The 12,375-nt window shown below is 36.3% G+C and overlaps 1 protein-coding gene across 8 annotated transcripts in view; it reads left to right on the plus strand.

Moving 5' to 3' along the window:
- PCNX1 (pecanex 1) overlaps positions 1–12,375 on the plus strand; it is an 86,597-nt gene that overhangs the window by 25,149 nt on the left and 49,073 nt on the right. For 3 of the 8 annotated variants that reach the window (XM_058027410.1, XM_058027413.1, XM_058027418.1), the window contains 2 exons: positions 6,101–6,233; positions 10,729–10,913. The exons of 2 other annotated variants lie outside the window; for them this stretch is intronic. In XM_058027410.1, the coding sequence (XP_057883393.1) occupies positions 6,101–6,233; positions 10,729–10,913 (318 nt within the window). The remainder of the gene's footprint in view (positions 1–6,100; positions 6,234–10,728; positions 10,914–12,375) is intronic. 3 more of the 8 variants (XM_058027414.1, XM_058027415.1, XM_058027411.1) reach the window with 2 other exon arrangements.

A 12,375-nucleotide genomic window follows, 5' to 3' on the forward strand; every position in this document is an offset into this window, starting at 1 on the left:
TGTCACAGCTTTTGTGTGTGAGTTTTACAGAATTTCCTCTGATGTTGGATATCTTGTCATCTCAGTCGAGGTCAGATTGCTGCCTTTAAGCACTAAAAGATGCCGGCAGTGTTAGAAATTATATATGAGGCTACTATAGAATTTCTACAGTTCTGGAACTTATCAATGAAATAACACTTGAAATGCATCTTGCATCTATTAATTGTTAACCACTTCCTAGTAAAGCAGAATTTTAGTACATTTTGTGGAGACTCAATCCTGTGTTTTTTCCCATATGGATGATATGGGAAAAACATAGGCTTTCATTAGATGACTTTTGCTTGATTTGGGAAGAGTGGTTCCATTTTGTTGACCTGTGTTGTTCATGTATTTGCTTAGTATTCATCTCAAACAGGAGTTGAATAGGAATTTTTGGAATTAGATAAAATATCAAAAATCTGTCAGTTGTGATGGAATCGCTCACATTGCTGCAAAATGTAGCTGTGAGATAAAACTCATTCATTTATTGAAGTTGGCCACTAATTAATGTTTGGGGTTTTAGTTAAGGCTATGGAATGCAAACATGACTTTCTGTGTATCATGTGCTAGCATCCTATGCCACATATGCTGGTAACACTGTGTTTTGAAGATGTACAGCATCTTTTCCTTTAGGACAATAAATCTAAACACAAAGTCAGAACTAACTTTAATAAAGATTAATGTCAATTATGAACATTTGTCTGCTATAATGAATATAATACTAGGTATTGATATCCAAACTCTGGGATATAGGGTCTGCATTGGGCAGGGGGTCAGATGGAGTTTAGCTTTAGTTTTTTGACCTGAAGTACATCAGCATTATATTCAAGAGGTCTATATGAGCAGCCCAGTGTTTTTAAAAGTGGAATCATTCAAGTAGGAAGTTCAATGAAGTAGGATAAGTAAGACTCCTAGTTTTATCTTTGGCCTTAGTATAAAAATTTTACTGGCAAGCTGGTCTGTAAAAATGTTTGGTTCAGAATTCAAACCAGATGGTTTTATTGTCCTGCTTTGTTCCTTCCTTGATAGGGTTTTGCTTTTCAGGTTGTTGTAGTGACTGTTTTGACATAATTGTAAATATATCTTCAGGCTAGCTTCAGACTTACTTTTTTCTTTTTTATAAATGAAACCACAAAATTGAAGTCTTGAGCTTTACTTTCTTTCCCGAATTGTGTGTTGTTTTCTTCTGCACTATTTTCTAGCAAAAGTTTGTAACTTGGAGATACCACACTGTTCTTCATTGTTTCTCCTTTGCTGCACACATCTCTGTTCTTCAGAAATAGTCATTAGTGATATTTTTCATTAAATATTCACAGTAAGTTATTATACTCTGAGCCAATATTTTGATTTTTTTATCAGAGAAGTGTAAGTAATCCCTGCAGCTGTAGGTTTTAAGATGCATAATAACATGGTGATTAACAACTCCGTACTGAAGATATGGACTGAACAGACTGCTTCTTTCTACTTGGGTATCTTTCAAGTGTGGTTTTAATATAGTGGTAGGGCATGTGAAGATAAACTATAAATGCCTCAGCCATGAGGACAACAGTAGTGCTAACCCATAAATGCATGTGAAGTACATCTCAGGTTTCAAACACAAATGAGATATAGATGCACAATAGAGGAGAACAGCATTTCAGCTGTTGGGCTTGGCAAAATACGTTCTGTCTTCGAAGAATTTTATTGCTTACTTGCATTTGCAAATTTCATTGCTTATGTGAGTAGGTGAGCCATAAACTATTCATTCCAGCTCTTGCTGAGAACATGTAGGCTTAGTAATTAGTGATTGAAAATAGATCTGTTTCTCATTTGATAGTGTGCGAAAGGGCATGTCCAAACATCACTCAGGTTCTGTGCGTACCTCTAACCATGCTTAACCTGACTAATGTTCAAAACCATCTAGGCTTTAAGTGATGAGGGAGGGGTGTTGGGTTTTTTAGCTATGGGTTTTTTTCCTTTTTTTTCCTCAGAAGAGTGAGGGAGACTTTCTGCTGTGGTAGTTTTTTTTTCTTGCTGGCTTTCTAGTTAGAATGATTGCAATTTTTGTCCTAAGAACTTTATGGTTTTCCACATGGATACTTCACCCTTGTATTTGTTTCATACCACATCTTTCCATGAATCTTATGAAATTTTTTTCTATATTTCAGAATTTTATCGAAGGCACTGGGTTTAGCATTTTTTTGTAGCAAAATAAAATTATGTCAGTCCTGCTTTTTCATGTTGTGCTTCTTAGGCTTCTCTCTTCTGAATTTTGGTTAAAAGCAGCGTTAGGTAGGTGCAGGGAGATGTTGCAAATGTTTTGGCTTGTTCTTATGTAAACGTTCCTGTTCAAAGGAAAATATTTGTACTTTGTTTCTTACAGCTAGGTGTCTTACACAGCAGTTGGACAGTTGTAGAATAAAACTGTGAGTCTTCAGGTTCTGTTTAAAACTTAGTAAAACTGCAGAAGTAAGCATAAAAAGGTTCAATATAAAGCATCTTTCCAAGTTTCTGATGACAAAATTTTATCCTCATGACATTTTAAGCCTGTAACTGTTTCCAGTCAGAAGTGTTAAACAAGTTAATTTTAATGCAACTGCATGCTAACAAATATTCATTAACAGATACAAGTGTTGTCATTTCTTCTTTGAAAAGAGTTGTATTATATTTGGAAATAGGTATGTGAGGGGTTAAGTTTGCTACAAGGTTGTCACTAGGTCTCCACTTCTTATTTGATTGATCTCTGGGGTGTAGGTTTATATTTTTAATTTGTGCACCTTGAACTTCAAACATGATTTTTGTGTTCTTGAGGGTAGATAGTGCTGGGGACTCATATTCAAATGACAGCATGCAGAGGAAATGCTTGAATTTCTTGATATTAAGTGCAGTGATTCAGCATAGAAGCACAGAATAAAAAACATAGAATAAAACAACATAGAACACCTTTTAACAAACATTCTGTAAGCTGAAAAACTTGTTTTCCTCTACTGATTAAACTGAAGTAGGCATGAGCTTTAGAAGTATTATCTGTGTTATCTCTTCCTGTTACATCTAGATTTTGTACATTACTAGATGTTGGATATTACATTGGACTCTAGGATAAGTTGTAAGCAGTATTAGAGAAGTGTATGTGACATCATAAATATTAAAGCTTATTTGTGTTGAAATGTGATAGAAGTCCTCTCATATCATGGTAGAGGGTAAGTTAGGAACTTTGTCTTCCTACTGGTGAACTCACAAGCAGTTGCCCTCCTCCTTCTCATTAAAGGCAAGTAGAAACACAAATAATACAAATTAACATAAAGAGCTTTCCATAATGGTATGTGTACATTTTAAATTGTTTGTCTTCTGTGAAATTATATTAAAAACAAAAACTGACTGATAAGTCTTGGGGAAAACTGAGCAAACCCGGGGGGCCAATACAATAAACAAAACCAAACCGCAGCCCCTCTGGTTTTCCTTTTCAGCCAAAAGCAAACTTTGAGCAGTTTAGCTTTCTACACTTTATACTAATCCTTTCTGCTCAGCTAGCCTTTTTTTTTTTTTAACTTCTTTGGTCATGTTTTCTACATGCAGCTTCTTGCAGTGCTGTGTAATGTTAGCAGACTTGAGCTTGTTGGTCTGAACAGCCCTGCAGTCTTTTCAAAGGAACTTGTAAACTTGTGTAGTGACCCTGAATGGCACCACCTACATTCCGGAAGAATATGTATAAAAGATGTGCATTGAACACAAGTTTCAAGATGATAAATCAAGAATCTCGTGATAAAACAGGTAGAAAGCTACACCAAAATCTACTTTGACTTTTAAAACCTAAAATGAAATAATAAATGGTTAGAAAATGCTAAAGCTGTTTGCCTCTACAGCTTTGAATTGAATCCCCAACTATATATTAGGTTTTTTTTAAATTTTCTTTTATTCTTCAAGCGTGTTTGTATAGCTGGTTTTCTCACTGGACACTGCCTCACTTAGTTCTTGTGGATTTGCTTTAGTGTTAAATTTGAGCTATATAGGGAGGACCTATCATGTTTTCATAATCTCTGTTTCAGTTATTGCAGAATGCTGACAGATATCTGTCAGTGTTAAGTATGCTACCTTAAAGAATTGCACTTGAATGCTGTTTTTGCTAAGTAGTTACAAGTAGTAATTAAGATACGATGGTGATGTTTACCATCTTAATGGCAATTCAGATATTTACATTTCAGTTAAGACTAGTCACTGTTCCCTTGTTTTGTGGTGCTTAACTGTGGTCTGATTACCAGAATTGCTTTTGCATCTGAACTCAGTGGAAACTGTGTTGTAAATAAGAATTTATGTTGATGTGTATCCTAGAAAAAATGAGCTTTATAAATTGTAATACAAAATTAATGGGCGGTTTTGACCTTGTGTGTCAGGATTCAGTCTGTCTTGTTTAGTGTGGTTTACTTGCTTTGTACTTCAAGTGTGAGAGCTGCAAAGAAATGCTTAAAGAAATTAGGCAGTGTATTAAAATAAAGCTGTATATTAAACTACACAAGAAACTTCTTGCTGAAATACCCTTAAAAGGTAGTATGAACTATTGATGCTTAGAATTGTAAAAACACTTGGGGAGGAATGAGGAGAAAATGAGCAAACCCCTGTTTTTTCTGAAAGTACAGAAAGTGTTGCTTTTAACATCTATAGTTTTGATAATTAAATCCTTGTAGCTTGAATGTTGGTGTTAAAGTAAATCTCTTTATGTAGCTTCTTTTGTTTTAAAGCAAGCTATAAATTGAAGTTTCAGACAGAGAATTCATTTGATAACCTGGGCTTTGTGTGTGAATTAAACTCTTGTTTCAGCCTTTATTACTTGAGCTATGGCAGTAGCACACAGCAGTAGTAGGTTGCTGTAGGTTGTTGTTCCCTGTAGACCAGCATTAGAGTCTTTGCTGGTAAGTGTTGAAAGCTTAATGGCAGTAGTGTTGTAACTTGAAGTGTGCTGAAGTGCATATGGGCTGCTCTGCCTGTAGTATTCCTGCCATTGCTCTGTGGGTTTTTTTGGGTCTTTTTCATAGGGGGGAGAGGTGGTGTTTCTTTTTTCTTTGTTTGACACATTCTTGGTTTTCTAACTCTAGTAACAGGCTTCTTGGCCACCAAGTTGTGACTTCCCTGTCAAGATTGTGATTTTCTTCTTGCACTGACATCATGTCAATTTTTTTTTTCTCTTCCACTTGCCTGCCAAACCCTATTTTCTCTGCTGCCCATTCATTTGAGCTCTTTAGCGCTCTGCATTCAAATTGACTAGGAGCTTCCTTGGCTCAGGAGGAAGACTTCTCAGATTGTAGACACACTATGAAGCAGTCCAAATCTGAAATTGTTCAGATTGTAGAGCTTAAGGAGCACAGGTGTTTTTTGGGGGATAACATGTGGATAAATATTTTAATCCTTTGAGAACATACAAACTGTTTCTTACGATGTTGCTTTATAAATTTGAACCAAACCTTTTGTTTGGGGACCTGAAATAACAAAACCATTAGTCCTTAAAAATAAGTTATTCTCTTACTTATTCTCAACCTCCTGCCTCTGTAATTTATGTTGTAATGAGCACAGAAGGAGCAACATGTATCCCTTGATGCTTATGAGAAAAAAAAGCCACTCATTTTGTCCCCTGGAAGAGTTGTGATGAGGTTGATCTCAACCCTGCCTATTTGGCAGAAGTTAAAAAATTGGGAAGATTATGGTGAGAAGTGGTAGACAACTTTGCTAGGTAGTTCTTCAGGCTTCTCCTTAATGATCTGTTCAGTGAGATAAATGGGGAGATCTGGCATCTCTTCCTGCCATGCATAAACGGCAAAGATCTGGAATATCCAACCTCTTTTGCAACCTAGCTGTTTGGATCTGGGGTTTAAAAAAACGTAAGCTGTATATTCAGGAACACTCCCCCAACCACCCAGGTCTTTGCTAATAACTGTGTGTTGTGATCCTGTCTCAAGGCAGCTGGTTTGAACAGTTAGGACATAAGCTACTTGTGTTGTTGTGAGTCGAGTTCGTTAACTTGGGGAGGGTCAGAGGGAAGAAAGGAGTCTTAAGTTGCTGTTGACGTGACTAGGATGGGTTCGTATTTGACCTGAAGTCTGTCTTGATGCAGCAGCACAAGCCAGCGAGGAGACTGTCACATTTCGCCGTGAACGCAGCACATTTAGGCGTCAGGCAGTACGACGCCGGCACAATGCAGGGAGTAACCCTACCCCTCCTACATTGCTCATCGGATCACCCCTCAGGTAGGGTATCTAAATGTTCCACCATATTTAGCATGCATGCAGCAGACCACTTCCCCACACCCACCAGTGTTGCCAGAAAAGCACTTTTTACTTCCTTCCCCACCATAACCTCCTTGAGCTGTCACTGCATGTCACTGTGGGCTTGTTGAATTGTGCATGTGTATGTGGCACTATTTTAAAAATGGTCAGGATAGTCAGTCTCTAACATAGCTGTTTTCAGATTGATATAAAAATTAACTAATGCTAACAAACTTAGCCTCAGTGGTTTTAATCAAAAAACTTTTGAAACTTTTAGAAAACTTTTGCTTTCAATCAAGAAGACAAACCCAAGAAAATAGTATCAGCACTCCCCATTTTGGTTTTCATCTCTTGAATAATGTAGGCATTGGGGACTAGTACTGTGATCACTTTTCACATTTGTAGATTGTGAGAGATAAGCAAAATGACAGAACTTGTATAAAGAGCTAAATACATACTCCAAAAGAGACTCCAAATCTAAAATACTGGTAAACTTTTATGAAGATCTTGTATCTTTTTGCAGCAAAAGAGGAGTATTGAAGTGAATAGAATGCCCAGTATTGCTTAGTGTGAAATCTAATTGTGTGGCACTTTGCATGCCTTAGCACTGTTTAAAATGTACTGTGTACATGTGTCTGAGGAGTCCCCCAGCCTTTACTGGCCCCTGTGTTTACAAGGCTGAGCCTAGTGATTTGTTACATACAGCAGCTCTGTTTGATCAATCAGCCTGAACAGTAGAAACAGCAGCCACAATAAGTTTTTAAACACGTATTGTAAGGCTTTAAATTTCTTGGTTGCTTATGGAATTGGAGAATCTGGTGAGGAGAACATGGCCTATAGAAGGAACAGGCCCCTACAAGTATTGAAGTAATTCTTCCTTTAGTTACATGATAAATATGTAGGAGTAATTGCGTATTTTATATATTCTTAATGAACTTCCTTTGTATGCTAAACTGTTTTTGTGTTTTGGGAATATTTATGTAATTTTTTCAACTAGGAAAACCTGTAGAAATGGAACAAATAAAAAGGAAATACCTTACAATAGAGGGTGACAGAGGAATTGTGCCATCTTTGTCACACCACTAAAATATTTGAGGACTACTTTTGCAAATTTTTCTCAGGCAGGGGGAGTGTAAGAATGGTACCTAAAAATCTAACAGATGAAGGATTGACTTCTGTCATATCAAGGACTGAAACTAGTTAGGTGTGGTTTTAGTGGCTAGTGCAATATGAAGTAGTAATCATGTAATTTTAGATTTTTCTTTGTTAGGCTTTTGGTCTTGCTGAATGTAGGGTGTTCAGCTTCAAGCTAGTGATTTACTTCATAGTGAAGGATGATAAAACTTTGTCTTCTTTCAGATCACTTTTGCTTTATCTGGTTGCTTTCACTTCTTTCACTTGCCTCTGAGTTTGTTTTCCTTTTTTTTTTTTGTAAAGGAGGGTAGTGCAGCTTTGTGTATTGCAGCATAAGAGGCTGTGCAGACTAATGAAAGCTTCTTAACTGTGTATTAGTTAGAAAACAGTGTTTTCTTTCTTGTAGGTATAGACTAAGGAAAAGACTGTTTTAAACTGTGGTTGACAGCAGCCTTATTTCCACACGCTAGTGCAGTCATTAAGGTTCCCATGGCTTAAGCTTGACTTCAGTGAGAGACTGTGAAGTAACTTTGTGAACTTTGTGAATCATGGATTTCATGTTGTGAAGTGGGAGTATCTCTTTAATCAGACAAGATGTTCAAGGGTGAAAAAGCAGATTAAATGTTCTAGCCTTGCATTTCCTCTAAGCATCTTCATTATCTAAATTTGTTCTATTTTAAATTAAAAGCCACCCAACACTGCTTACTGTACTTTCTCCAACATAATGACATACATTATCAAAAATGCTTTATAATATAAACATAGTCAGAATTGAATACTTATTGAGGGTAATTTACTCAAAGTACTTTTCATGATGCTAAATGACTGTCACTTGGAGTCTAGTTAAATTGCTAACCAAACACCAAAGTGCTTTTATATTTGTTTGACACAAATTCCATTTGAGCTGTCAACTGTGCAATGTATCTGAAAAAAAATGTATTAATGTTCTAATTTCTAGGTGAACAGTCTAAAAATACCCTTTCCTTTACATGGGTAGCTTAATTTTAGTGTAAATTCTGTGTTACTGGAAAGAGGAAACCCTTAAGAAATAGTTAATTAAATCATGCCTAAGGAGCAAATGTCAAGAAATATAGAGACATTTTTAGGCAGTTACCACTTAGAAGTTTTCAAAATGTTGCTGCAATTGTACTGACATCATACCTGTATGCTGTTGGTGAGCTGCCCCAGTCTAGTTTCTGATGCTGCTAATCCATGACTTCAGATATTAAACTTATAAGAGTATTAGATTTACTAATCTTTAGTTGCGCTGATGTTATGTGTTTCTTATCCTTGCCAGCAAAACTTTAATCTTCTAACTCTGTCATAAAATTGGATGTTGGGGGAATGTTCCCTAGGACCTGTTGAGTTAAACCTGATTTCTTTTTTAATTTCCTGTCCATGATTGCCATTACTTTTCACTTCCTCTGTGAAATATTTAGTAAAAGAGACAATGGCATTATGTATGCGTGTCTTTGGCAACGGTAGACAAGTTAAACCTGGTCTAGTAAATTCTGTTGATTGGATACTAAATTAGACACAAGATTATTTTGCCTAGTAACCTAATAAAACAAACCCTAAATGCACCATAAAACACCATCCACCCCTGCTTTTGTCCTGTCTAAATGTCAGTAGTGTTTTGGGCACTTCAAAAATAAGTGTTCATTGGTGTCCCATGTAGTCAATGGTGTATGCATGTGTGTAATTGACTGTATGAAGCAGAATTTTACTCTTGTAATAATCAGGGAGAGAATAAGCCGTTTTTCTTTTGCAGTTGGTTGAGATGGATCCTTTGATGGGATTTTTTAATTGTGACAGATGTGGATAACTATTCAAAGGGCAGCTGTGTACATATCTCTTGAGATGTGTACCTGCTGTTTATGGGAAAGCAGTATTGCTTAGCATTAGTTTGGTGTTGCTTAAGGAAGGCACTGAAAGTTGGCACATCCATGAACTTCCTTAGGGCTTCTCTTGCTGCACAGCTCACTGAAAGCCTTATGTACTGCAGCAAAACACTGAATTTAAATTTTAGGGTAAAATGTTAGAACACAGTAAATAATGAGTTGCAGTTCTTCCTGAGCTGTGTGCATGTCTGCATTATTTTGCATGAGCTTTTCTTAACACCTATTCTTATATCCATATTTTGTTTTCCAGTGATGCTCTAACAAAAGAACTGAAAAGTAGATGATGTAGAAAATACTGTTAAAAGCAAGTACATCAGATATAACCCTTCAACTCTTAGTAAGATCTTGTTTTTTTTAGTTGCCTCATTTGCCAACTCTAGCATCATGCTGTAAATAGTGCTAAAACCAACAGGTGATATATATTGTTTTTCAAAAGAGAGTGTTTAAGCTGTTTTTCAGTCTTTAAAATACAAAATCTGAGATAATGCCTCAGCTAATGTAACTTCTTTAAATCCACAAAATGAAGGGTAATAAAACCAGTGCTCTTGCAAAGATGGTGTGATATCAACTGTAAACATAATGTACTCTGACACTGTCATACCTGATACTATACAAGCTATTAAAACAATCTAACTTTTGTAAATTGTTTTATAAAGTTAATTTTGCAATTGAAGTCTGTGAAGAGGAGAATTAACATTTTTAAACGTTGTCTGCTCATGGCTATGAGAAATGTACAAATTTCTCTGAAAGCCAGGTTGACTTTTAAAACCTTTGTTTTGGTGAGTAATAAAGCTTTTGCTGTAAGTTCAGAATAACTTCAGAATCAACTTTAGTTTTGCCAATTAATAACTTTATATACAGAGTCTTAATATGTTCAAAATAATTCTGAATCCAAACGTATTACTTCAGTTATTTACAAGGTCTGTGTTATCCTGTGCCTATTAACAAAGCTTAAAGATGTTTTCTAGTTAGTGTAAATTAATAAGAAAGGTAATATGACTAAGAAAAAAGCCCTAAACAGCTGATCAGGTCATACTTGAATAAGCAAAAAATGATTGTGAGAAGACTGGAATAGTCAGTAGTAAATATAGGTGATACCTCAGGTTAGCCTGTAGTTAAACTAACTGGCAGTAATTTGCTTTTGCACCCACAAATTAAGACACAGAGGAATATACTTCTTCGGTGACTTGGGGAGATCTCAGAAAGCAATACTACTGAGAAGTTGACAGCAGCACTGTCTCTAGATTACTGCCTCAACTAGGGCCTAAGTACTCTGTTAGATAGGATATAGAGGTTATTTTAATCCTAGCTGTTAACTGCTTAATGCTACTATTAAAAAAAAAAAGATTTCCTCTTTAAACTGAAACATCTTGTTTTGCTTCACTTCTGGCTCTTTTGCACTTCTTCCTGGTAATGTGTCCCCAATGCGTGTTTTCTCGTAGCCTTCAAGATGGTCAGCAAGGCCAGCAGTGCTGCTCGCAGGTCAGAGTGCAGTCCTGCCCCCCTTCCCAGGCCGCTGTGCCCGGCGCTAGCGCCTCCTTGCTGGTGAGAAATGGGAGTGTCCACTTAGAAGCATCACATGCCACTGCATCTGCTGTAGGCGGTAGCAGTTTGCACGATGAACTTGGTATGCAGGCCTTATGTAACTTGGTGACATGGAAGTGTTAATACAGCAGATTTATTGGTAATAATGCACTGAAAACCAGCTAATCTGAGCGTTGTGTCTGAATCTTATAGGTGTGTTTCTAGGAAGAACTAAGAGCTATTTTGCTTCATTGAGCTATATTGCTCAATCACCTTTCCAGGCAGTTTCTCTAACAAATGCATGATAAGAAATAAGGAGTCATAGATACAAGTAATGATGGTGTGAGAGCTTTCTTGATTTGAACAATGTTACACAAGTAATAAATCTTTCCTATGGTCCTGCAGGCAGTTGAGCAGACATGGCGACTTTGGGCATCTTCTGGTTCCTGAAAAAAAGCAACTTGTTATTGCTCCCAAGAATTCTTGATCTTACCTTTTTTAGATAAGATGTTTAGCTGCTGTTCAAAAAAAGAAACACTTATGTAAATGAATGATTTGTTTTGAATGTATGCGTTAATTTAGGAGCTTGGTATTGGAAGTAAATCTAGACTCTTTCGTATGTCAAATGTCATCATTTTATGGAGCTTTATAGTGTCTTCTTAGTTCTTCATGGTCCATTTTATGTGGTATTCTTGATTATTGACTTCTTAATTAACTTCTGTACAGCTAATAAAATTGCTATGAAGAAGTTAAGACAGTCTTAATAAATGACTGATCTGCCACATAGTGCAGGGGCCAGTTTGGAAAAATTCCTGGCAGGGATCTTTGCACCTATCTATAAATGGCCTGAATTACTTATGACTTCATCATTAATACCTAACTCTTCTTTGAATTATTAAAATGGGCATCTTGAGCACTGACAATTATTAGTGATGGAATTTTGAGCAGCTGTCAGTTCTAATACCCAAAAAGTACAGGTTTGATCAGAACACTGACCAAATGTGTGTTTCAGACCTTTGTGTAAATAAAAGATAAGTGAGTTGTCTCTTACCCCACTAGAGGGGAAGACTCCATGAATTGAGAGTCTGTGGTAACCCTTTAAATGTGAGTTTGACTGAGTCTTCATTCTTTTGCATGATCTAGTGCAGGAAGAATGGAATATAAGCAAAATTGAAGGCCACCTTTACCTACTCTGAGATGTTTGATAAGACTTAACTACAAATGTAATAAATACACATGATCTAGTTATCTAATAATTTTTGTTGAAGATTCTGTAGTTTTACTGTTTTTTAGATAGAAGTGTTATTGTTTCAGTCTCAGTGCTTGTGTCTCTCAGCTATGAAAACTTGTTACATGAAGCCCATTTTAAAATTTAATTTGGACTCTTATTTCATATTGGAAATATAACTCTGAAATTGTTATACTGGTTATTTCTGTCCAAGTGTAATGTTGAGCTGTATTCTTGAGGCCACCATTATTTATTTGAAGGATTTGGCTCCTCTTACCCAAAACAATACAGTTGAGGTCTGTAGAATTTGTCATTTAATATGCAACCTAGGTCTATG

This window comes from Melospiza georgiana, chromosome 6 (genome assembly GCF_028018845.1).
Source record: "Melospiza georgiana isolate bMelGeo1 chromosome 6, bMelGeo1.pri, whole genome shotgun sequence".
Lineage (NCBI taxonomy): Eukaryota > Metazoa > Chordata > Aves > Passeriformes > Passerellidae > Melospiza > Melospiza georgiana.